This window comes from Epinephelus moara, chromosome 18 (assembly GCF_006386435.1).
Source record: "Epinephelus moara isolate mb chromosome 18, YSFRI_EMoa_1.0, whole genome shotgun sequence".
Classification (NCBI taxonomy): Eukaryota; Metazoa; Chordata; class Actinopteri; order Perciformes; family Serranidae; genus Epinephelus; species Epinephelus moara.
In genome coordinates, this window is record NC_065523.1 from 26,081,729 (window position 1) to 26,108,759 (window position 27,031).

General features: G+C 41.7%; 1 protein-coding gene across 5 annotated transcripts; it reads left to right on the forward strand.

Annotated features, from left to right (window-relative positions):
* The first annotated feature begins 194 nt into the window (after positions 1-194).
* Positions 195-25,753, forward strand: LOC126405176 (TOM1-like protein 2). Of its 5 annotated transcripts, none has more exons than XM_050068767.1 (16): positions 195-279; positions 5,598-5,682; positions 8,682-8,760; positions 9,216-9,365; positions 10,253-10,387; positions 10,475-10,618; positions 10,896-11,012; positions 12,248-12,381; positions 13,134-13,176; positions 15,054-15,225; positions 15,597-15,711; positions 17,210-17,285; positions 18,182-18,256; positions 21,468-21,527; positions 22,955-22,991; positions 23,084-25,753. In XM_050068767.1, exons 1-16 carry the CDS (start codon positions 228-230, stop codon positions 23,227-23,229), a joined length of 1,620 nt encoding a protein of 539 aa, XP_049924724.1. In that variant the 5' UTR covers positions 195-227; the 3' UTR covers positions 23,230-25,753. The 5 variants fall into 5 exon arrangements, with proteins under 5 accessions (XP_049924724.1, XP_049924725.1, XP_049924726.1 ...); XM_050068768.1 differs by having other exon boundaries at positions 15,642-15,711; XM_050068769.1 differs by lacking the exon at positions 18,182-18,256.
* The last annotated feature ends 1,278 nt before the right edge of the window (positions 25,754-27,031 follow it).

Sequence of the window (27,031 nt, forward strand, 5' to 3'; positions counted from 1 at the left end):
GATGTATTTACTGGAACATTTATTCTTGGTAACATCAACTTCTCCGATGGCTGTGCATGGTTGTTGAACATAGCTTCAGTTTCTAAATATGACCAACATTGAATCCAGCCATTCATATTACAGCTTCTGTTTTTTCGACCAATAGCATTCCTATATGGGCGGGACTTAGTAGCACCGCCTCTGGGCCTCAGCCTCTGTCATTCCCGAGCGGATTGTTTGTTGTCAAAATGGAGTTCTTACTTGGAAATCCGTACAGCACTCCCGTGGGCCAATGTATAGGTACGTTAGCCTTGGAATTATACGTTACACATGTAGTACTTCTTCCACCACACATAATTTGAGCGTGGGCAAACATTAGACGTTTTACTACACGGGTTTACGGTACGAAAATAGCGAGCTAGCAAGCATCATCGCAGCAAACGTCATCTACTTGGAATGAGCTAATGTTAGCCAGCTAACCTACCTAACTTAGTCCGCTGTAATCACAAGTGCTTTACGGTGAATAACTCAGCATGTGTGTAACGTTAGGCAGTGTTGAAGGGAATTAAATGAGAGGCAGTGGCATGGGCAGTGTAGCGACATACATGGCTTTAAGTGAAGTTAAATATGTCCCTCTGTCCTGAACAATAGTTGACCTCACTGCCTGGTCAGTCTGGTTGGTTTTAGTTTTAAATCTGAAGACTGTGTTGTGGTGCTTATTTTTCTTGCAGTGAACAAAAGAGACATGTGGCCTACCACATCCCTTTGGTGTGGTTGCATCTCTCTTTGCATCTTGCATGTTTGAAAAACTGCTCAGATATAAACAACCTATGACCCAGAACAGCTGTAACCAAGGCTTTGCTGTGCTTTTATCATGAGACAGTGACACCAGTATTGAGAGTAGCTTTCCTGTGAGATTTACAGAAAGAGTGCAGCCTGGGTGCAGCAATGTACTTTTATATTTCCATCATCTAGTCAGGCTTAGTAATGAGGAAGTATCCACTCTGGATTGACTAAATATCCCCCACCCAAGTCCACTGTAACAACAACATCCTAACTGTTCTTTCTCTTTTTACAGAGAGACCACCATCTTTGGTTATGTTACCTTGACTAGGCTCTAATAGCATTTACTCTCTTTATTTGTAAACACTTTTAAACAGATTTTGAAAGCCTATGTGTATGCAGATGTGTAAACAGACCTAAAGATTTTAAGCAGCACTTCCTGTTTTATTAATGTGTAGTTTATTCCCCGCAAAACAGATGTGGACCAAACATCAATTTGTCACAATGCTGATTTGTGTTTACCTTAAAGTGAATACAGCAGCTGCCACAGAAGCATTTATTGATTACATATTTTCTTCTGTGAGTGCTGCTCTTTCATAAATCAGGGCCTGTCTGTGTAGATCTCAGACTTCCTCATGCTTTTTCCTAATCTGTTCCTCAATTTCAGGAGATAGAGACTAGATATGCTAGAAACAGTTTAGTGGAAAGATGTCTATAGGAGTTAGAGCGCTTTGAATTGTCGTTGCCCACCACCCACTGGTCAGCTGCTGTGTGCCACATCATCCAAGATGGCCCTCAGCTACCAACCGTGAGCATCGTCTCGAGCATTTTCCTCTACAGAGGTCCTTCTAGGTCATGCAGTGGGCTGTATGCAGCACATCTTGCATTTCCCCACTTTGCAGAGGTGGCTGTATCTCCAGCCTGATCTCTCCGGTTGAGTTGCAGCACTGAGCTGAGTTGTGCAGCCAGCTGTCTGTTTGGCTGTTAAGGTGGTACTGTACACCCCAGCAGTGGGGCAAAGGATCAACTTACCTGAAACAATGAGAGAGAGGTCGACAGAGGAGCTGAGGAGGGATGCACTGTGAAGAACTTTATCGAGGTTTTTCATTTCCTAAGTGACTGAGAAGATGGTGGAGAGGTTAGAGGTGTTGAATGAATTTTCTTTTCAATTTCTCATGGTATAGTTTCATACTCAAGACCCAGTTACCTTCATCGCTATACCTTTTGTTCTTAAAGGTAAACCTATTGATGAGTGGCTATTTGCACAGCGAGCTAAAGCAACATAGCCTGGTCAGTTCGTGAGTGGTACTCATAATGCAGGGGTGCATTCACAGATTTTGACTGATTGAAACAAAAGAAGTTACAGTGCACCAGCAATGAATGGATGGAGAAGTGCATTAAAGGGAACTTCTCGTTTTAATGAAGCACTTTTTGTATAGGAATCGGTAGAGCTTTACAGGAATTGCCTGACGGCCAGTTTGGCATGTCGTCATTCAACACAACTCAGGTAAGGTTGTGTTGAAAGTGTTTAAGTATCAACTTTAACACTTTTCCGATACCACTAAGGATGGCAATGACTAATTTCCCTGATGTTTAAACAGAAGTTTAAACTCTCAAAGTAAGAAATCACTCATAAAACTGTCAAAATTGAGCGTCATAATCTATAGGCTTAAACACTTGGCAAAAATATTGCGTCTTTTTTAATCACATTTTTTACTTTGTGCGGTGCATTATGTACGTTGAACATTATCCTACAAAACATGACCTAATCATCTATTAGACTAATTTTGCACATTTCTGAATATCAAGTGTTTAAAATTGTATGATCCCTGTCAAGTATACATTTAATAGTAGTATCGATAGTATCACAGCTATTAGAAAAGAAACCAAGACTGCACATATGAAACAGTGGGGAAGAAAATTAACCTGTCCTCATCCTGTGGTTGAAACAAACCCACAGCATGACTGGAGGTGCTCGTTCAGTGATTTTTTTTGTCTTTACTGGCACTATGTGCAGGCTATTAATAAAATAAATGGATTAAAAAAATAGGAAAAAATCACTGTATTATGTTTGCCAAGGACTGACTTTTCTTTTTGTCCTGTAATCGAGTTATTGAAAGTGTTTTATTCATAGGAGGATTGTATCAAAGTTTAAAATTCTAGTATTGTGACAACCTTAAACTCTTTTATCCACTCAAAATAAATTCCTAAATTTAAGTATTTCTTCCACTGTTTACCTGGTTAATTCTATGCTAAAGAGCTCCGCACAGAACCAGACTTTGCAACCATATTCATTACTTAGGCCTGTGACATTTGGCTGTTAGCTGGTGTCAAACTTCTGATATTGCTGAGGTACGAAGAGGAAGAAGTGAGCAAAATACATAAAAGACAAAGGACAAGGACACGTGGCAAATGTGCAGAGAAAAGAAGAGTCTTAAAAGGACAAAACGTGGAGAGATGGGGCCAGCGAGGGACAGAGATTTGTGGCTTTGTTGGCAGCGGATGGCACAGCCTGCCACCATTAAAGCCATGTGATCGACTGGCTTCACTGGTGTGTCGATTCCCAGGACTGGGGGGATTGACACAACACCATGAATGAATGCACTCAGCGGGCATTTAACTTCATTAGCAAGGCTCCAATTGCTCAGTGTCGTTCCAGCTCATTTCACAAAGAGAGATCAGATTTTTTTCCTCTTTTCTTTCCTCCTCCGCCACCCGTGCTCGGCCCTGTCTTGACCTGACAATCCACTTGAGGAGATTACATGGGATATCCAAGTGGCAGTAGCTGGTTAATGCCTCCAAATTTATGTGCAGTGTGCTTTATGTGCAGCCTAACTCCGAGACACAGCAGAGTTATTTAATGGTGCTCGTGTTGAAATTCCTTTCAACTCTTGTTATCTCTGTAGATTAGATAAGTGTGTTTGTAGGTGGGACTCAGAGTTTGCCAAAAAAAAAGAGAAGCCTGTCTCTTGGTGCTTGCCCAGTCTGTGACAAGTTGATTAGAGAGGGGAGGTAGAGCATGAATAAGTCATGGCTGTCAGGCTTGTCCAATGTTGAGCCTCCCAAAAGGAAGGCAACACGGCCCAGTGAGAGGCTCTTGGCCTGGGCATGACAGCCTGCTCAGGGCCTCTGGGCTTCAGGGAGAGAAGCTCCTCCTGTCCAAGCTCAAGAATCGTCTAATGAGAATCTATTGAGTGTCAGTCACAGGAAGTCGGTCACAGCTCACTTCAGTAGAAAACCTTTTTCTGTTGCACTGTGAAATTCACCCCAGATGACTGCGATCCTGAAAGATATCAGCTTTCACTGACATGATGGATGGATTCGGGGGACGGGAGAGGAAGGAGGAGACAGAGCGAGGAACGCAGTGATGACTGCGATGCCACTTCATCACTGTAGCTTCTCACAGTCTGGATCACATTATTTCCCGGCTGTAGCCAAAATGCTATTAAATGGTAGGGTGGAGTTGGAAAGCAGGCCCCTCTGGCTTCTGCTTTTCAGCTGTTATAGCAGATATGACTGAGTATACAGCCATGTAACACCCACAATCACTTTCACTTTCCTCCGAGATACTTGCTTCCCTCTTTCCAGCTGTCTGTTTTATTCATTTAGCTAATTCATAAGAGTTGGAGGCATCAGAGCAACAGGTGGTGGATGATATTTTACAAGGGTTTATTGCGAGACTTTTGAGATAACAGTTGCATGAAAAACTGTATTAAGTCTTATCCGTCTCCTGATCCTAGACCCAAGTTTTCATCCCCACCCTTCTGACAGATTAGTTTTCATTTACGGGATTAATGGATCTTGCTTGGACGGACTTGTTTTAGTCATTTAGTCAAGTTATTCTTGACAAAACCAGAACAAAATACATTCAAGCCAGACATTGAAAGCCCTGAAACCATGTTCTCTCTCAAACATCTTTATACTATGATGATGAAGTCTTGAATACAGTATTACCTGCCAGAATTGAACAGTTTTGGATGTTTCATTTAAGATTTTAAAAGTGTACAGTTGTCAGTTATTGCTTGTAAACATGCTCGCCAGCTGGTTTAGCATTTTATCTAACTATATTTCCGTTTTTCGGCACCTTGTCTCACGGGTGCCTGCTGCTTACAGTCTTGTCCCTGGTCGCTACCTTTAGATAAAGCCCAGACCTCACCCAACCAATGCGGCAAGTGAAATAAAAAAACATTAATGTTGAAACCTTAATGCTTTATAATCTTACTCAGAAAGACATAAGATTTGAAGACAAGTTTTCAGGAGCTATAAACTGTAGACATGCACAGTCTATTCAGCTGAGTGAGTATGGTTATGACTTATGATTTATTTTCCATTTTATCCACAGGAAAATTAGATTTTATTTGGCTGAATAAAAAGGGACATTAGAGAGAAACAGATCTCTGAAGTCTGTCACCACATGCTGACTTGCTTACACAACAGTTTTACTTTCCCTGTTATATAAACCACGGGTCGCTTTAATAAGTGTGCATCGACTTTAGCAAAGGCGACAACCACAGAGCCTGATGAAAATGCAGCATCGTGTTCACTAGTGAGGCAGCTGGCGGGGTGCAAACAGTGGATCAGGTGTCAAAACCAAAATATACTTCAGTGTCAGCCACCCTCAGGTTTGGGTAGTTGAGTAAGCAAGAGTTAAATCACTGTTACTCAGATAAAAACAGTTGTATATTTCTTCACTGACTGCATTTTAACTCACATTGTATTGTAAACAATGTTGGGTTTGTGTATAAAAGCCATCAGCACATATTACTGTTAATTGATAAAAAAAACCCATTACATTAACATAAATAATTTGTTTAACTTTTTGTGATTTCCTCCAGAGAGGGCCACAGACGGAGGCCTGCAGAATGAGGACTGGACCCTCAACATGGAGATCTGCGATATCATAAACGAGACAGACGAGGGGTGAGCTGCTACACCTTCTAGTGGTTAATCGTTCTTGGGTTTTAATTTTCTTTATCAGCGTTCTGTAGGAAAAGACTGACTGAAATTGGTCAGTGCCACAACTTAATGGAAATTTCATTGTTTAGTCACACTGGCTGACTGAGTGACTCAAGCAGTTAATACACTGACCACTGCGTTTCACCAGCAGACACCACAGTACAGACGGCCTTTTGTTTTCTGTAGGTGTCACTGACTGAGTGAATGAATGAATTCAAGTCTTATGTCAGTCTCCTGCATTAACACTGTGTTGATAGGGTGACCTCTAGCTCACCTGGTAGAGTGTGTGCCCCATGTAGGCTTGGTCCTTTGCAGCAACAAACCTTTCCTGTCTGACCTCAGCTGTACTGTCAAGAAAGGTGAACACCCGCCAAAAAATACTCTTAAAAAAACAAAATAAAACTGTGTTTATAAGACACAATAGTGTGCAGCAGGGTTGATGTCAAAGTAAGCATCGCCCTGGTTCCTTTGTCAAAAAGCCTATGGGAATTTACCATTGGATTTTGGATTATTGCAGAAAATAAGCTCTGTGGCAAACAAACATTTATGATACTCACACATTTCATCAGTAAGATAATCTCCACACTTTTATTATATTTGAAATGTAACTGCAGTCATCAGAAGTAAAAGGTCTTGGGCTATAAACAAACTATGGTTGCATGACTCAATGTCGCCGCCACGACAAGGCTGTAAAGCTGTGTTTGCCACGATGGCATTCTTTGGTCTCATTTAGCCACTTGTTAGCAACCATCCTTTTTAAGACACAAGGCTTCAAGATTTACAAGTGGGGTACGTACTGACAAAACGTGAAAGTCTCTTAAGCTTGTGTTAACCACAGACCTTTTTTTGGGCATCTAACCAAAACTCAATTTTAAGGAACCCATTGAATTTGTAACAAGGGAACCAGTACCTTTTTCACAGCAGGCATTTTGCCTTGTCATCATAGGACAAGTATAGGTGAAACTGATAACATAAATGATGGCTCTGTTCCATTAAGTGTCCCTGTGAGCTGTTCCAGTTAGCCAGCATGCACAATACCAGGTCCTGCGCCAAGTGGAATGCAGCTATCATTAATGTCATTGAATACACCTGTGCTTTTTCTACAATGACATGTCATTGCCGTGAAAAAGATCTACTGTGCATTCCAATCCCCATACTACCATACTGTATGGTATGCCAGAAAAAGATTAAGTATGTCCTAATACATAGTATATGAAATGTAGTATGCCAGAAATACCAGATGTTGAAGTACATGCGGTTGGATTTTGCAGTATGTAAGCCAGCATGCTTTTCTGGCTGGTGTGACCCACAATCCTCTGCACAGTGAAAGCGTTACATCGACTGTCAGAAGTCGCAGTGATGGATGACAGCGCATTCAGGAGGTTGATGACCCGTTGATTAGTAATAACAGGAATATTAATTGTTTAATAGAATAAAATGATCATCATCATGTTAGAATCTGCAATTCTGTCCGCATTGAGCTTGGTGAGAAGCGTTTTGTTTTATCTCCATGGTAACGGATATATGAGCAACAGGGTGAAAGTTCAGGATGTAACGTTATGAGGATTGAGGAAGTAGTATGTCCTGATTGTGTGCATATTGCATGCAACGGTATGTACTTTTTAAGGACAGCTGCAGTACATACTGAAAGTAAAATGACAAAGTATGTGGTTTGGAACACACCCCTATATCAGGGTCTTAGGACTCATTCCTACACCACTCTGTGTAGAGTCTGCAGCAAATCAAAAAAACAAAAAAGAGCTGATTTTCATTTTTTTAGTGTTCCCATCAGTATGTCAGTGCTGAAAATACTTGAAACAAATTTTTTTATCTGACTTCCCCAGAATTCGTCAGACCATAACAGCTCCAGATCACGTTTTGCATTGCAGTATGTCATCATCTAAAATGTTAATGTACAAAAGAATAGTTTTTTAATTTTGCCCCTTTATAACTTTCTTCCACATCAACGTCGACTTCACTTGTGTTTATGTATCCTGGAGAAAAAAGTTTTTAGTTCACCTACAGTTAGGCATATTAATCAGACAGTTTTGTAGTTAGGCTACAGAACTGTCTGAATAAATGTAATCGTCAAGGGATCCCAGCCAATATCTCCGTTATGCAGAGAGTTTTCTTTTCAGGAAGAATATTGGAGTCTGTCTTTTCCCATATTTCCCTCAGCACTTTCCCTTTTCTCTTTTTTCCCAGCTTTTCACATTCTTCATGCCTACACACACTCATTGTCTTGGCATGCAACATGGGGCCCTTCTCTGTCACACTCAAAGACACACACAGAGAGGGAGTTCAGCTTCACAGAACACAGAACTTCTTGTCTTCAAGATGTTTCAGCGAGTTAGACAATGTCTGGCAAGCTCCGCAGTTTAAGACTCGAGAAATTCTGCAACTGAAAATTACTTTTTCTGCGAACATATGTTGTTTTAACACATGCGACTGGGTGCTGAAACAAGATATAACACAACAGATGCACCACCCAAAATAAAAAAAAACAACAAAGGAAACTGTAGCACTGAATCAGAAGCAGAGTGCTGTGTGAGGAAGCTCTATATATCAGACTTTATGCGCCATCTCCATCCATTCCTATCTATTTCACCTCCCTGACTCAATAAATGTACCATAGCTCATGAAGGAGTTCATAAAAGCTTATTACGTCTCATCTGCAGCGAGGAGACGGGCAGTTTGAAGCAGAGAGCCGACCTGAAGTCTTCACGCGTGGATGGCTTTGATCTTGCCTTGGGAGAAAACAGATAGTCACTCGGAGAGAAAAGAGAGAAACAGATGGTGTGACGGCACTTCTCTGTCTTAGGCAAACAGCTATGCCGACAGACTGACTGGCATCTGTTATTGTGGCACAGAAAATCATTTATTCCAACAAAGTCAAAGATGTTATGCCTATTCTCAGCTGGGGTGCTTTATCCAGCTGTGTCTTCTCTGCTGTTTCCCTCTAGGCCAAAAGATGCCATGCGGGCACTGAAGAAGAGACTCTGTGGCAACAAGAACTACAGAGAAGTGATGCTGGCGCTAACAGTGAGAACTTTTAGCTGTTTTTTTTTATTGTAAAACTGGCATCAGATTCACCAGAAACATCAGTAGGAATTAGATGACAATTTTTGTGATGGTTTTGTGTGTGTGGGTCACATTTAAAGATCACACCCTGCATAAAACCTGACCTCTCCAGATCTTGTATTGTTTCTTGGTCATTTTATTCCTCTATGTCTCTCCTCTCCTCCTGGCCACTGTCAACACTTATTGTCTGATACTGCTCATCTTTCATTTTGTTTTTAGCAGCCATGCCTCTCGAGCTGCGTTCACATCCACCCACATCTTTGATAGCTCCGCTAGTTAAAAGCCCCTCTGTGCGATGAAATCATCTTGACTGAGAAGTCGTCCTTTTCTCAGCTGCCTCTCATGAACCTTCCAGCTCTCCCGTTTTTAATTCGCCAGGCTTCTGCCTCTGTTTAATCGTCTCCCTCTCCCCGCAGGTATTGGAGACTTGTGTGAAAAACTGCGGTCACAGGTTTCATATCCAGGTAGCCAACAGAGATTTCATCGACGGAGTGCTGGTCAAAATCATCTCCCCCAAAAACAATCCTCCGACCATCGTACAAGACAAAGTGCTGTCGCTCATACAGGTATCGGGGCTTTTTGTGTATTTATTTCTTTTAGTTTAAAAGGTACACTATGCAGGAAATGTTGGCTACTGTTTGTAAATTGTATCAGCAATGAAAGTGAAAATAAAAGCCAACCCCAGCTTTGTCCTCTGGGTGTTTCACCACGCTATATTTGCTTTGTTTTTGGGCACTGTGTCCGTGATTTTAGCAGCTTCCTCTTCTATGTGTGCTGCCTATAGTCTTGCACCTGATAGCTACCTTTTTAATAAGGTCCATCTGTGCACTCCGCCCAGGAACGTCTGGACCACAACAAAATAAGAAAGCAAATACAGACACAGGGTCGAGTCTCTGCTGATAGATACAGTGCCACAAACTTCTAGTGGGCCATAAGTGATGATTGAGAGGGATTTCTTTTGTTTGAGTCTGTACATCCAGCACAGTACACCTTTAAATGGCAGTTTTCCGGCTCCGTGGGATGGTAGAATTCAGCTTTTTAAATGGCATTAAGTAGGTCAGTGGTGGTCTTTTGGAAGCCAGGTGGGCGCCGCATGTTCCACTTCCCAGGTGTTGCACCATAAACTACAGCCTGCGGTGCTATCCTGTTACCTGAGGTCACCTCGGCCGACAGGTGGTGTTCTCCGTCTCTCGTTCCTCTGTCCTCTGATTATTTATAGGGATTTGTTGAAGGAGACTCCTCTTTTAGACACAGTCTTTCTGTCCTCTGCTCGGTCTATTAACCACATTAGAGAGTGTTCCTTGATCATTCATTTTTCTTTTTTTATGAGGATTTGCACACAGGGAGGGATGAAAAACCTCTTTGTACTGATCCTGTAATATATGGTGACTATTTAGTTTTTATCTTTAGTTAATGTCACAATGTGTGTGTGTGTGTGTGTGTGTGATGGCAGGCCTGGGCTGATGCCTTCAGGAGCAGCCCCGATCTAACTGGTGTGGTCCACATTTATGAGGAGCTGAAGAGGAAAGGCATTGAGTTCCCAATGGCAGACCTGGATGCCTTGTCTCCCATCCACACACCACAGAGGGTGAGAGGAGAATAAATACACATACAGCACAAACACATGTTAATTCACACAGCAATATCCCAAGTGGTGTTTTTTCCTTACTTCCAGGGTACACCAGAGGTGGACCCAGCTATGATCAAGTACCTAGCCCCTTCTTCACCTGCCGTCGGGACTCCTAAACCAGCTCCGACGCCTGCCCCTGCCGCACCGGCCTCCAACATGCCCAGCCCCATCACAGCAACCCCTGAACAGGTGACAGCACAGCAATCTTTGACCAGTTACATTCAATTTCTTCTGCACTTGTTGCTTGTAAAGTCAAACTTCATTTATTCACACAGCCTGATAAAGCAGATTTACCCAGAGTTTAGCGATTAAACTGTCAAGTGTGAAGATTAAAGCAGATTACAAGTTTAAAGTTGGATATCATGACTAACTCAATGGCTCGCCTTCGAGAAAACATCTGCAGCGCTGCTGATACCGAATAAGCCGTGAATGTGTCTGCATGATCTTTGACCTTCTGTGCTTTCAGATCGCCCGGCTGCGCAGCGAGCTGGACGTAGTGAGAGGAAACACCAAAGTCATGTCGGAGATGCTAACAGAGATGGTCCCTGGACAAGAAGATGCCTCTGACCTGGAACTGCTTCAGGTTAGAGGCGCATGAATATGTAACGAGGTCTACTTTCACCAAGCACATACAACATCACACATGATCTTTTATGTTCTGCCTGACATGACTTTAAATATTTCATTGAGTTAACAACAACAGGAATAAATCTGACTTTATGTGTTTTAACGTTTAGTGTTGATTTTAAGGTGATGTGTTTGAAAGTAGCTTAAAACATAGTCTGGCTCACAGGATGTAGATTGTGGGTATAAAGTCTGTCATTGGCCGCCTATTTCAGATGGTTAAACGCTTCCTAAGTGTTACTCAAAATTCTAGTTGCTATGTGAAACTAGTCTCGCATAGTCAAACCTACAGGTTAAAAGTAATTTCACATCAGATTTTCTTCTCTTTTTTTTCTTTTTTTCAGATTTTCTTACGCAGAATTTGCAGGGGACTTTTTTAAAAACTGATTTTGTGGGTTCTTATGAATGCTTGCACACCCCTTATGAGAGGAAAAAATATTGACATTTCAGCCGACTTATGCTTACGGAAAAATATGATTGACCAATCAAATTCTTTGTGATCATAATAGCAGCATCTCTATTCTTAAAGAAACCGTGAATATAGGCTCCTGCAAAATAATTTACTCTATGAGTTCCTTCTCACTGTAAAAGATGTTAATTCAGAAAGCAAAACGCTTTCCAGCATGGTGTCATCTGTGAAGTGTTGTAATAATTTGCGGCCACCAGGGGGAGTAGTGTTGTTAGTTTTCAGAGGCAAACTTGCCCATAGCTTAACAAGAGCCAGTTCACTGAGGTAAAATTCCTGGAATTGGCAATTAACCAGTAGTATAGAAACTCATGCAGAGTTTAATCTCCCCAGGCCAAATCCACTCAGGTATTTGTGTCAGCTGCAAGGATCTGGCCCAGTGCTAAGATGCCTGTGCCAGTTGTAATGGTTATGTGGTACTTTTTCTGACTCTTTCATTCTTGTTGTCCCAGCTGCTAAAGGAACAGTCATAAAATTTTCACACAGTAGAGCAGATATTTCTGATACAGTCAATACTGAATGCCTGCTCAAAGAAAATACATGTACATTATATTTAGTATACAGTTAATTGTCACAGATTTAGAGGATGCTGTCATCCCACTCTGTCAAAATGAATTCTGTCCACACAGTTCAGTTCATGTTGTCTGTCCATCCTTCTCTAGCCCACTCGCTTATCATATTTATCAGTGAATCTATTGATCTATTTGTTGATGTGCATATCTGTCAAGGAGCTGAACAGAACATGCAGGGCCATGCAGCAGAGAGTGGTCGAGCTGATTTCACGCGTCTCCAACGAAGAAGTGACCGAGGAGCTGCTACATGTCAATGACGACCTCAACAATATTTTCCTCCGATATGAGAGGTACGATTAATCAAACCATCAATCAGAGTGTATTTTTATGGCTCAGTGAGGGCTCACATGAATGGCAGGTTTCTGTTAGGGTACAGTGAAATGATTTTTGGTAATCTGTTAAGGGAGAGTTCACCTTAGGATCCCCCCAGCGTTGGAGGAAGCAGCTGTAGAGATGTCTGCTTTCTCTCGAATTTAATGGAGCCAGATGGCATTCGGCTTCAAAGCGCCAAAAAAATACTTTTGAAAAACTCAACCACAATGTCTCTTTCTAGAAATAATGGCTCGGTTACTCAAGATAATCCACAGACCTTGTTGTGAGCAGTTTCATGTAGGAACTATTGTGTTTCCACCAATGTTGTTGATGTTTTTTTGCCAGCCCAGTGCATAAGATCAAGACTTGGTCCAAAATGTTTAATGGATAAATATCTGGTGCTCGTTAGAATTTTGTTGTTTTGCCAAACTGTATCTCAATCCATAATTTTAAAGAGGAGCTTCCAGGTAGCATTATACCCAAGCTTGCAGATGAAAATTCAAATTTTTGAGAAAGCATGCTCAACACAGATAGAACACATTTTTTGCGAGTTCAAAGTTACAGAGCTTGTATGAAGACTTGTTCCTCTTAAATATTCTGCGGCTTCAAACTGGTAAAATGTCTCTTTTATGAGGTTTTTGAAGATGAAAGATGTGTAAGCATTTGAACCTCACAAAGCTTGTGGTAAAACATTCAAAGGTTTTTTGTTTTTTTTTCTCGCTGCTCACAGGTACGAGAGGTACAGGTCGGGTAGAGCCGCTCAGAACAACGGGGTGAGTACCATCAACAAAAAAAGCCTGCGTTCAAAAAGCAAAAAAAAAAAAAAAAAAATCAAACAGCCAAAATTCTCTCTCAGGATCGCTTGTTTTCTGTTTGCTTTCTGCATGTTTTCAGAAAAATTCTCATCTTTTTCACATTTGAGTACATCTGCATTTGCATCGCTTGTGGCAGTTTGTCTTACATTAAGGATTCTATGAGGGGTGTTTCAGACAAATCCGTCCACATCGCCATTTGTTGTACTTGTTTTACCATTTTAGCATCTGAATTAATCATTACTGTTTATAATAGCATACATAATCTATCGCAGCATTAATATTTAATGCGAGTGGATTGCCTTTTTAGCTTTATCAAAACTGGAAGAGCAAAGCAGAACAAGTCCCAGTCTGCTGTTTAGAGTGTACATTTGCCAGTATCAGTTATCTGCCAGAGGGTTGGGGCACCTCTCGCTACATCCCACATAGCTGTTTGTGTTTGCATTGGGTTGATCTTTCTGTGTGCTCTGTCTGTTTGTGTTGTGGCCAGCTGATGGAGGCAAGTATGATGCCAGTATCAGGTTCAGTCCCAGCCAACGTGCTGGGATGAACGGAGTGATGAATGTTAACACGTCTGCTATATGGAGCTAATGCTTAGACCCATCAGTACCACTGTGTGAAAGTAGATACTATATGTCCCTCCTCCTTCTGTCTCACACATCTGAGGGGTGAACCATGAAGCAGGTTCGACGGAGCCAAGCTTTCCTTGCCTTAGCTGGCTCCACAAAGCCTAAAACATCAGTCAGTGATAACGGGTGACACGAAGGTGGTTATCAACTTGCTTTGTGAACCTTGAATTTCTTCCTCAGGCACTGTGCCTGCTCCGATTCTACCACTGCTAAGGCTGAGCATTATATCAATATCATGATATAAGACTAGATACCATCTTAGATCTTGAATATAGCAATATTATTATAGGTATACTTTGCAGGATCGCCAGTTACTCATTGTAAACATGCTCTCCAAAGAAAGTAAACCCCAGATTCACTCTCGTTTGGCATTTCACCTTCACTATGTTCACATTTTTTCAGCACTGTGTGTTTCGGATGCCTGCTGCTTACAGTCTGACATCTGGTCGCCACCTTTTTATCAAGTCCGGACCTCACCTGAGCGCTATGGGGGTACATGACCATAAATGTCCTGAGCACAGGAAACAAGAAAATACAGGCAGAGGGCAGAGTCTCTGCAGAAAAATACACCACCACACACTTCTAGTGGATCAGAAATGATGATTAAGAGTGATTACTTCTCTAAAATTGACACTATTGTGAGTTACTTGCGGTCCATGAACTTTTGGATCGTGACCCACCAGTGGGAACCACAGGTTTAAAGGGATTATACTGCAATTCATATGCATGTAACAACATACTGATTACAAATGTAGTGAACTATTAATGTATAATGCTAGCCTGGTTAAAAGAGAGCCACCTTCATGACACTGAAAACCCCGGCTCTAGACTCAACACACCTCGCTAACCAGCTCATCTTGCTTCATGGTCCACTCCTCTGACATCTTGTGCAACTGTTTACTCAACCCTCAGTATTGTGCCTGTGCATAGCCTCCAGTCCACAACTACTGACCCTCAGTGTTGTCTCAAGTTGTGTAAATAGTCAATCCTGTAAAAGTTCAGTAGATAAAGTATTCCTTCTGTACACACAGGGAAAACACTCTGTAATCCAATTTCCTCAACACATGTATAAGCTTCCTTCATGTCAGTTTGTTTGCTGAACTTGGTTACATTCATCAAGTCAAGCAAAGCCTCAAAAGCACTGCATATTTACGCTGTTTACGTCCATTCATTAGTGTTGAAGGCCATCTCTTTTTTGCCCCTTTTCAGATGTTGAATGAGGCAACAGAGGACAACTTGATAGACTTGGGCCCTGGCTCCCCTGCCGTGGTGACTCCCAGGATCACCTCCAGCCCTCCAGCCCACTCCCCCGCCGGGGCCACTGCCTCCCCAGCCCATAACCCCACTACAGCCTCGCTATCATCTGCACTAGCTAGTATTGGTAAGAACAAAAGGGTATCAAGATTGTGCTTCAACTGTCATACACTCTCTCTTACTGGAGCTGTAACATCCCTCCTCCCCAGTCTCTGCACAGCCGGCATTGGAGAAGCAGCAGAGTGTAAAAAAGGCTCATAATCTGGCTGCTAATGGGAAATGAGCCCAGTAACATAACTCATTGCTGGACAGTCTTCCCTACCGCTGCTAGCTCCCCTGTTGGTCTCTAGAAAGTCTCTGCATGCTAAACTACTCTGGTTAAAGCTTCGATATATTGCTCTTCTGTCCTGAATCTTTCTTCTTAATCCTCCATCTCTGCTTTCTCCATCCTCCTCGCTCTTCCCACTTTTTTCTACCGTCCTCTTGCCCTCTCTCCAGATGTAGCTTCCGACAGCGTGAGCAGTACCCTGTCCTCTCTTCCAGGCCCCAGCCAGGATGACTTTGACATGTTTGCCCAGACCAGGACCAGCTCTCTGGCTGACCAGCGCAAAAAGTAGGTCTAGATTTCATTTTGCTTCTGGGGCAGCTCGGATCCTCTCTCGTGTTATTATTCAGGGTGTAATTTTATTTTAATTAAATGGCTCTTCATAACCACTTTTAATATTTAAAATAAAATCCACCCACGGGCACTTTTAACACTGTTTGTTCCCTGATGTTCACTTTTTTTCATGATGAAGTTTAAATTTTTCGACGTGCCCACTGTCCCTTAACCTGCCCTCACTACTTTTTTTTTTTTTTTTTTTACGTGACTGATTCCTTCATGCATTTGCTGGAATGGCTTTTGAATACCTCCAGGGTATGGATGTTAATCTGGTGTTTTCCAAGAACCGGCTGCCTTCAGCTGTAAATTGAAGATTTAGCTGGAGCGAGTAAAAGTGATAAAGTAAGGGCAAGAGACACAAGTTTCCTAGTTGAGAATAATGTGATAAGTGAGCTTTTCTCTTCCTTACTACGCTGCATTATTGTCTTTTTAGCTACTTTCCTGGTGAAATTGGTTGTTTCGCCCTGTTCTCCAGTAATGTGGATTTGTTCCTGTTCATGATGAACGTTGCAAAATTGCAAAAGGGTGTATTGGGGTGTCTGGTAGCTCAGGGGTCCCTGTGTTTAATTTTTTCTCCTTCTGTCTTCTGCTTGTGTGCTGTGTTATAGAGGCAACATGGCCAAAATTAGAATGGAAACTTATCAAACCTCAGTGCTGCTGTTCTTGAATCTCACATAATGTTGACATTTGACCAGACATTCATGGAAGTAAATTACATTATAATAAAACCATAATTGTTTCTGATTTACCTGTAGTGTACTTGAAGCGTTCTTTTACTCATGGACAAGAGGCTCTTGCTCGTGACATTAATGGCGTCCTCCTCGGCTGAGATGTAACGTTAGCTAGGTCAGTGGTCCTAGTTGAGCTAGCGGTAGCGGTGATATCAAGCGGCGACCTCTGGGGCTGACGAAGCCAATGCAGAAGTGCCAAAAAATGCAGTTCCTTAAATGGCCACTTGAGGCTGGCTCCCAGAAGTGACTTAACCCCCATAGACCCCCATGTTAAATGCCTAAATTTACAGCAGGAAGAAACGTGTTTACACCCTGGTACAAAAAACGATTTTTGTCTCTGTAGCTAACTTCAGCATTCATGACAGCTGTATGGGCGGTGAATTTTTACAGAAGTCACCCATTTATATTTTATTAAGGCTTAAAGTTTTGCATAGTTAAGGGGCATGGCAGCTTTTGAGCGACAGGTTGTCTATGAGGCATCAATACAGTCTGAGTCAGACCTTTTACCCTTTGCTCCTCCACATCTCCACCCTCTCGTCCAAATTTTTTATCTCTTCTGGCGCCAAGAAACCAAGATGGTGATCTCAAATGCCAAACTTGAGGCTTCAGAACGAGATTTCACAAACCAGTTGGTGACGTCACGGCAGCTGTGTCCATGTGGAAAGAGACATTTTTGAATTTTTCATTATCTTAACTATGTTTTATGTTTTGGTTCACAGTGTAAAGTATGAGGACCCTCAGGCTCTGGGCGGCCTGGCCTCGGCTTTGGATGTGAGACAACAGAACGCAGGAGGGGTGAGTACACTGATGCATGTGGTTTGATACAGCTTTCACCCATACATGGAGTGTGGGTGCTGTGTTATTTACATGGCCGATGAGCCTTTGCTGTATCAGTCTGTCCTCAGCCCTCGGTCACTCCCCGCATGTGATGGTCTGTGATACTGTATGTTCTACAGTGACATCTGTCCTGTGTGCAGTGATACTTGAACTTTGATCAAACAAAAAGGTGTAGCTTTGTGTACTGACTATTGCTATTACAGTATAGCTAAAATAAATCTGTTGCAACGTGGCAAATGTGTGTTAAGTGTGCCTGTAAGTACTCGAAATATGATTTTAATATCAGTTCTGTCTTAAGTTAAAAAAACGTAGATTCATTCTTCTCATTCTTCCAACCTGATATCAGCACTTTCTTGATCCAGTTTTCTGTGTGTTTAAATAAAACGCCACCCGATCTGTTCGTACAGAAATCAAACTTTGATTTTTGTAGTTGTAATTCCTGTCCGAGCACATATTGCAATATATTTGCACTGTTATCACTATGTACACAGACTGTTCTGAAATCTGAACTGCCACACACACATACACACACAAGCACACGCACACAGTGGTGATCGCACATACCGTCTCTTTTTAGTTACCTCAGGTGCCCTATCACTCGTACAGTACTTTTATTTGAAGGAGTTCAAAGTCTTATTTTTTCCCTTTTTATTTTCCTCATTTTCATCTTTAAGGAATGAACCTTTCACCGTTTTCTTATGTTCTGTCCTCTTTTTCTCCCCCTTTTTAAACGACAGCCGCCTCTTGCATATTTGACTTCTCCTCTGTCTCTCTCTCTGCACTGTGTGCTATGCTGTGGTGGGGCCTGCTACCTTTCTTCTCTTGTGTAAGGTGTTGTTCTGTTGTTGATTCAGCTGAGGGTAAAAGGGGATGATAACCCAGCAGATCAGGAGCTGCCCATAGACAGCTGGCTTATTACCCAAGGAATGGTGAGGACTCCATCCTCAGTGTGTCCTCCTACCCCTTCCCCCGTGTCCACCATCACTCCCCCCCCTGCTCTCAACCTCCTGCGGCATCATCCATAATCCTCATGAGCTGCTTTTCATTTTCAGCCTCATCTCACTGCTCTGTCCTGGATTGCTTGAACAGTCCCATACCAGCAAAGTTTTTCCCCTTTAAGAACACCCACCTCCATGTCAAGTACATGTTGTACTGTAGTTTTGGGCAATGTGACAGTACATTAAAGGCATAGTTTGGATTTTTTAACTGGGGTTGTATGAGGTCCTTATCCATAGTCAGTGTGTTAACCACAGTAGATGGCGGTCAGAACGTTCCGTATTTGGAGAAGCAGGCAGGAATACCAATACGGAAGCTCAGCAATGTACTCCTGTGGACAGGGTCAGCAGCAAAACGAATTTTATTCCCCTAAAAAGATCAATATCAGTTTAAGTGTACGCTATTTAGAATATTTTCTCTGCTTTACCATGCCATCAGACAGCCCTTTCTAATGGGGGACTGAAGTTGTTATTTATGCTCTCTTCAAGCTACAAGACAATAATTTTACCAAGCAGAACACAGGAGCTGCTGATCTACCACTGCCTTGTTTGTTAGTTTGTTTATGTTATTGTGTGACTTTTGTGAATCTGAGCTAACCCTTTGAGACACCCAAGTCACACTACGACACAATCACACCAACCCATCGTGGCAGTGGTACACCAGCAGCTTAGAGCGCGTCTCGGGCTGCATTTTCCTGACCAAACCCAACCAAGTCCGGGACAGTTATAACCGAGCCTGGCCCGAACCCGACAGCCTTTCAGATTTTTAAGTCTGAACCCGACCCGAGCCTGACGGAGTGTGTTACCTGACATCGTTATTGTTATCATGGTTACAGCTTGTCTGTTTACCATGATCGTACATTGGCAGTGTGTAAATGACCATCAAAACGCTGCTGTTACCCACAGTCAAACACGCTGCACATCACACTCAATTGGAGCGGAGCCTGTGTTGCGTTCAGGCATTGTCACGTAAATAACAAATTCCAGCACTTGAATAGGCCATAGCACAACCCGAGCAAAATTTCTGATTTGTTATCCAATCCCGGCCCAACCCGTCGGGTCCCGTTGGGTCCCGTCGGGCTCGGTTTGGGTATCCACACTCTGCAGCAGCTCCTGTGATCTGCAAGGTACAACTACTGTTTTTGTCAAAGGAGTCTAGTGGCTTTGAAGAGAAAAGGAGGTGTGTTTTAGGTGGCTAAAATGCATTTGCTGCTGCCCCCATCAACAGCAGTTCATTGCTTTGCTTCCATGGCGGTATTCCTGGCTGCTTCTCCAAACTAGGGCCACGCAGACTGACAACTACTGTCGATAACACACTGATTGTGGATAAGAACCTCATACAACCCCACTTAAAAAAATGTGAACTATGCCTTAAGATATTTTGTGAATTGGTGTTGATTTTGCTATACCATTTCTGCAAAGATCTTTTTATTTATCTGGTTAAATGGTTATATGATGAACTGAACGATGAAGTATTTCCTTCACTGGATTAACCAAAAACAAACATTCTGTCTGTATTTTATCGATACAACCTGTTTATCAATTTAATTCTCAGAAAACAGCATGTATTGCTGCAGTGATATAAAATTACCAATAAGATTTAATCCATATTGCCCACCTCTAGTGTACTCTGTTGACATGGGAGCTAAACTTTATACCTATTACTGATGCTTTCCACCTTAATGCCGCCCCTTTTATGGATGAGTTAATGAACCTGACGGGTCACTAAGAACTTTCATCAGCTCAGTTCATCTCTTTAACTATCACACACTAAAACAGCAGGGAAGTACAGATACTTCTGCTACACAGCGCGGTTAAATCAACAATGATGGACATTGTTAAAGTACTGATAATATATCATAAGAGATAAGCAAACAGATAATGGATTGCTGTGTAGTGGGGAGTATTTGTCAGTTGTCCTCTAACTGTCTTTGGATCTTAGATAATACACTAACGGCAGCCTAACATAACTCACTCTAATCAGAAATAGATCAACCAACTAACAGATGAATCAGTAGTTGTAATATTTCACTTAAGTGTTTAAGTTGATGTCATGACTGTGACTATAAAGGATTGCACTTTGAACTTTTATCAATTGCTGTGAGTCATGAGAGGAACAGACTTCTCATTGAACACTTTCCTACAACATTTTATCCACTGTTCACACAGCTGCATGCGTGTTTTTTCCCCTGTGAATGACTTTCACCGCCCCACTGCCTTGGCCTTTTATTTTGAAATTCTCCTTCACTGCGTTAACTGTGATCTCACGAGGAAACCCCACCAGAGTCTATAACAGGGTCTCAGGAAAAGGTTTTTGTTTTCTCTATTCTACTTAGATATCAGGCTGACGTCAAATGTGAACTTTAGAGTCACTGCACAGTCAGTGAAAGGATGTGGTAGACTTTAAGTATTGTGTGTGTGTGTGAGCTCAATGCCTTTTATGCTTTGGAAAACAAAAAACATGGAAATAACTTTCCTAGTTTCCCTAATTATAACTCCTCATGGATGGATTTAGTTTCTTGTTTCAGCGACGTATAATGCAACACTTTCCTAGCAGCCCTGACTCACACCATCCACCCTGACGTGGCTTCATCGCATCATCACCGTCACTGCACACTATGCAGCGCTTGTGTGTGCAGCGTGGGTGCGCCCCACCGTATGTGTATGCCGTGGGATTGCCCTGCCTCTCGACGGTCCCTGTGCTTTCAGCTTTTCCCATCCAATCAATCTCTTAATCACATTCAAGCGATTTGCTAATTAACTAATGATGTGGAATAATTAACACTGCTGTGTGACATTAGTCGGCAGCTGTTAAGCCATGTCAGCACCACAGAACTAATGAGAACAATACACAACCTGGGAACTCCTCTTCTTATTGAAGACAGCCGAGTGGCAGATTGTTGCACATGATAAAACTAAAAGAGCACAGACTACTTGAGAGGGGTTGAGTGTGTCGTTTGAGCTAAATTTTCCTCATTTTGATTTGTTTTTATTTTAACCATCTTTCTCTTCGAGCCTTTGGTGATTCCTATTCTTGTTATTTTTGTGTGTTTGTGTGTTACAATTTTTGTTGTCGGGGTTGGGTGTCTTTCTGTCGTGTGGCTTTGGTGCTGCCCCTTGGTTTGTCCATGGCTTTGCTCCATAGATCCCCGTATCGCAGTCCTCTGTCATGGATGACATAGAGGAGTGGCTCTGTGCTGACGTGGTGAGACTTCTTTACCTTGATTTATATCTCTTTTTCTCTTCTTTCTTTCTCTCTCTCTCTCCTCTTCCATCGATTTTGTTTTGTTTTTCTTTGGTAGCACTTTTCATCCATCCATCTCATATAACACGACACATCTGACTTTAGTTTCCTTTCATGTTTCATCCTTTAATTCACTGTGGTCTAATGAATTTCCACCAATGACTGAGTGACATATAATATTATACCGTGAGGTCTGACTTACAAATGCTAACACAGTGCTAACGATAGTCACTTTAAAATGGTTGGTATGAGCTTCTTAACATGTGCATGTGGAGGCTGTGGAGTCAGGCTCAAGAAGGTTCCTTAGTGTCTTCACCAGCGGAAAGTGTGGAAGGATGCATGAATGTTGGGTCCTTCATGAGCAACTTTGTATGGATATGGAGTTTGTGTGAACTTTACAGGCATTTCACTTGAATGATGCTGTTGTGTATCAGCCTGTTGTGTTACCGACTGTACTCTAAGGTTTTTTCTTTCCCATGAAACAGGAACAACTTAATTAAAGGGTAACTTAGGTATATTTCAAACTAGACCCTATTATCCAATATCTCTGGGTCTAAGTGACTTATGGGGACGTTTTTAAAAACTGGTCCAGTATTGAGGGAGAGGGCTGCAGCTGGCAGCAGCAAAACAGGTTGCAATGTAACTACTTGGGGCATTTACACCTGCGATGTACCTCCACTAAAAGTGTTTGTTTTTGCCACTGGCATGTTCACATTGTCACTCTAAATGTCTGACAACATTATGGAAAGGCTCTCAACAGATCTAAGCCCTTTTTTGTAAGAGTAAGATGCCTTTTGTTCAACCATAACAGCCCCAGATCGCTATCACCAAACCCACCAGACTCCATTTAAATAAACAGCAATTTTATCATCGTAAAACACACTTAATTCAAAGACAACAGAAACAAAATAAAACTCACAAAAGCCGTCTCGGTTTGTCTCCCCACTGTTCCAACAATCACCAGCTCTGGTTTGGTTAAAAAAAATCCTTAATTCACCAAGTTAAATTTAAAAATATACTGGCTCGATACAAGCTAAAATTGCTGTTTATTTAAATGGAGTCTGGTGGGTTTGGTGATGGCAATTTTGGGGCTGTTTCAGGTTAAACAAAAAGGTTTTCACTTTTTAAGTAAAAGGTCTATCTTTCTATAATGTTGTCAGACACTAAGAAGAATAATATGAGCCTGTCAGTGGCAAAAACAATCACTTTTAGTGGATGCACATGGAGGGTGCGAACATGCCTTGCTCCACCAATTTCAAAAACTGTTGCTCCCATTAGTCACTTAGACCCAAAAACATGGGAACATAGGGTCCTGGTTGAAAAATACCGACGATACCCTTTAAAGATGCCAAAATGTCTGCATTATCTATGCTTTTTTTTCTTAATAGAAAGGGGATGCTGCCGAGGAAGGGGTGACCAGTGAAGGTACAGACTCTGACGCAATTGTATATGTTCTGCTATCTCTAATGTGTGTGGAGTTTGGTTAGTTTTCACCCTTTTCATCAATATTCTTTCAGAGTTTGATAAGTTCCTGGAGGAGCGAGCGAAGGCATCAGACTCTCTGCCATCTCCCCCCGGAGCTAACCCCGCTCACTCTGCTCGCGCCCCCGGTGGCTCCCACAAGAAGGCCGAACGGACGGAGGATGCCCTCTTTGCCTTGTAGACTGTTCTCAGAGAACCTCCATCTCTCTCCAGGGGCATCTAAAGGTCCTCGCCCTAAATGATTTCTCCCAAAACGGTCCTTCCAGTCCCATTTCATCGCTGACTGGCAGTGGCGTAGCAAGTGGTCTCCACCTCCTTGTCATTCTCTTCGCACAGTGTTGCTCTAAATATGCAGAGGTCCAACATGTTTACTGGCGCACACCTGTGTTGCGTTCTACTATATATGGATGTATTAATCTGTTAGTGTGGGATGTAGTACTTGCAGCCCTGCATCTCATTTCTAAAGGCTCCACCAAAGGAAGACAATGTGTCTGATGGGGTTGAAAAACGTGGTATATTACTGCGAGATGAATGGAAGAACTTCACTGCAGGTCCATGCATTGAGTCAGTGTGGAAGCAACTAGGATTATATTGTGTTGTTTTACTACATTCAGCTAATTGCTAATTTATGCATTTGTTGTTTTAATGGTTTGTTCTGTACTATGTACTAGCGCTGTGGTTATGGTTGAGCCATCCAATGTTTTTTAGAGCTCTAGTCATGCCCTTAATACTGAGATATGTGTGGAACGGCAACAGGTTTTATTGCACAACTTGCCTGAAGCAGTGTGAACTCATGTTAGCAGGCTAATTTTGTTAACTAGAAATTTAATAGCTAAATCATAGCTAATTTTAATGAGTGTACGCCAGCATTCCTTTAACCAAAGGGAATTAAAAGTCTAAAAAAGCACTAGTTAGGATTCTGTTATGTATTTCAAATGGCTGAGGGGAAGGAACGTGCCCATGGAATATTTCCCATCATTTCGAAAAAGCTACGACAAATTAGCTGCTCTTGCAAAATTGCAAACCCTTTCAGCCATTCCAAAGAATATTAAGGCTTTAATGACCAGCTAGCACTGAATTATCCCTGTCAGACAATAATCACGTGCTACAAATGTTAAGGGATCATGAACATTTTCCTTCCCCTGCTGTGTTAATGTGTGTGCACTTTGAAGCAAAAACAAATCTGTATTTTGTCCTTTTTGTGTTTACAAGATGGTTACTATTTTTCTAGGGGACGGGAAATGATCTTTAGATTGACTTCATTTTGCACATAACTTTTGTAACTGTGTAATTGCAGCGCTTGTTCACATAGAAGTGGATCGATGGACAGTCAGTGTTAGGAGTGCAAAAAAACTTTTAGGAATATTAAAAATAACATGCAGATTACAGCAAGATAGAATATGGCATTTTCATTATCAGCATGACTCAGCACTGGCACCATAATCAACTAACAGACAAAACGTATAGCTTACAATGATTCACTGTTGTAACGGATGTATTCACATAGGTAGATCTTCACTTACTCTAAACTATGTAATCTATATACCTCAAAATACAGGAATCTTAGTTTCTGTATCTGGCTAAAAATGTATCAGCTCCAGTAATATCCAGAAGGTAGACAGGTTTGTGTATCGTTTGATCCCCTGATTGTATTTTTATAGTCAATGTAAAAAAGGAAAAAAGAAAAGTGTCCGTACCCTTCATGATTTATCTTTTTGTGGTCGAGGCTGAAGCACACAGCAAACAATTGTCTTTGATTTGCGCAGTCAAAGACGTACTTTCGTCCATGGTGTATTTTTATTCTGGTGTGATTCATCTGCTCCTGTTGGAGCCGCTGCCAAGCATTTCTGTGATTGACTGATTTCAGCAAAGTAGCTCTGACTGGAGTTTGTCTTTGGTGTGCTTAAGATCGCACCTTGAGGCAACAAAAGCAATCCGGTCTTCATTCCAGCTCCTTTGCCGAGCCTCTGGTTTGTTTTAACGTCGCTCTGCACTTGAAAGATTTTCTTTTCGTCCAATAAAGACCAAGAGCCTTGTCAATCAAGGCATCCCAATGCATCAACAGTACTTGTTGAATTACCTGTCAGTATAGGCCTTCCACTAGAGGGAAATATTCATGATTTGTTATACATTTGTTAACATAAATGCAATGGTAAAAAAATATATTTGTGTTTGCATAATCATTATGGTTAGATATTTAAATGTTTTTTAGTTGAGGACATTAATGAGCTTTAACCTTTTTTTTTTTAATGCTGTATGGTTATATAGGTTTAAAATGGATGCCAGGTAACTGAAATAATAGTATTAAATTTACAATCAACTTTCACCACGCAGGCTGAACAAAGACGATTACTAAAAATGTAACAGGAGATCCTTTAAAAGGGAACTTGAGTCATTTTCTGTTTGTATGTTACGACAGTGTATTATGTTAACTGCTTTTATGGAGCTTACGTCCTGACTGCAACATGTATTCCTCTGATTTTTATCTTATCTCAAAAAGGTTACTGAATGTCTTTTAATACCGATGAAGCAGAGCATTTGGCTGTTGTTTAGTGGACATGGAAGAGAGGCTTGTTTTCTGTTGGTGCGTGTCCCATGTCTGTTCGGCTGTGCTGTCTGCTGCCATTACTAATGGTCAGATTTTCGTTTGACCTAATGCACGTTATGTTACTGCCCAATAAAACACTAGCAATGTGTGACCTCTACCTCACAACTGTTTGTGGTTATTTTACAGTTGAGGGTTGTGTGACAATCTCCTGCTTCTTCTTTTTCCATGCACATGCTGATGCAACCCGGGCTCAATCTTGCTCTGTACTGGCCATTCATTGTCACATGAGCATCTCACCCCCTCCCATATGCTGGTTCACGGACATGTCATACGCTCTGCTCCAGTAGATTAGCACATAAAATGTAAACAAATTTTAACACACAATTTTAAATGAGTTTGCTTCCTTCAGTGTGCTGTAGAGCATCACTAGCAGGTATCCAAAATTAAGGGAGCAATTGATTAAGACAGTCAGTGTACCACTATTACAGAGGAGGAAGTGGGTACACTCTCCTATTTATTGCAATGGCTTTTTGGTTGATATGTGGGTATACTGTAAGGGGCCAGAAAAAGATGTGGGTATACCCTCCACTCCAGCACACCACTAGACATGTACCCTTATACGAACACACGCCATAACCAACAATACCAGTCTTGCTGACAGGCTGATAATATCACTCCCATAGTACTGACAATAACTTTGCAGTGCTACTCCAGGTCACTGACCTATTTCCCCCATCATGCTTTTGTGGGGTTCCCTCTTTGTGTTTATGTGTGTGTGTGTTCACGTTAAAGTTAATTTAGCTGATGCTGACCTGAAAACCAAGTTTCCATTGCAAGTTGTTTACATTATTAATCATTTAAAGGGTGTTGTTTACTGCAAGAAGCCTTACTTTACAACCCTAAAATAAATGTATAACTGTACTGAGTAAATTGATTATGTATTTATTATAGATTTATTTGGCAAATAATTAAAATTTGCTTATTTTTTTAATTCTGTTTGGCCACCTGTATCCCTCCATGGATGTCAATGTTTCCCTCCAGGTTATTTCCCTGCTGCTGCCGCTGTTCTAAGATAGAAACACATGATGTAATCACTAGTCCCAGAGTTGTGACGTCAGATCACCCCACTCGGCTCCCGAGCTTCCCATTGGTCGATTTCACTGGTTCTACAGGAGGAGCCGCTTCTTCCGGTCAAACAAACTTGTTTTTTAGGAGCTCACGCCCGCTCGGCTCTGATTGGCTGTTGGGGGCAAGCCCACAATAAACATATCCATGCTGTCTCCTTCAAAATACACAGTTTGGGGAAATATATATCCGATATTAACATGGACGGAGAAGACTAGGATGGATAGCACGGGTTAAATTATTATAAATGGAATAAATCAAACTTTGTCTGTGTAGTTAATAATTTAATAGTACATTTAAATCAGATCCT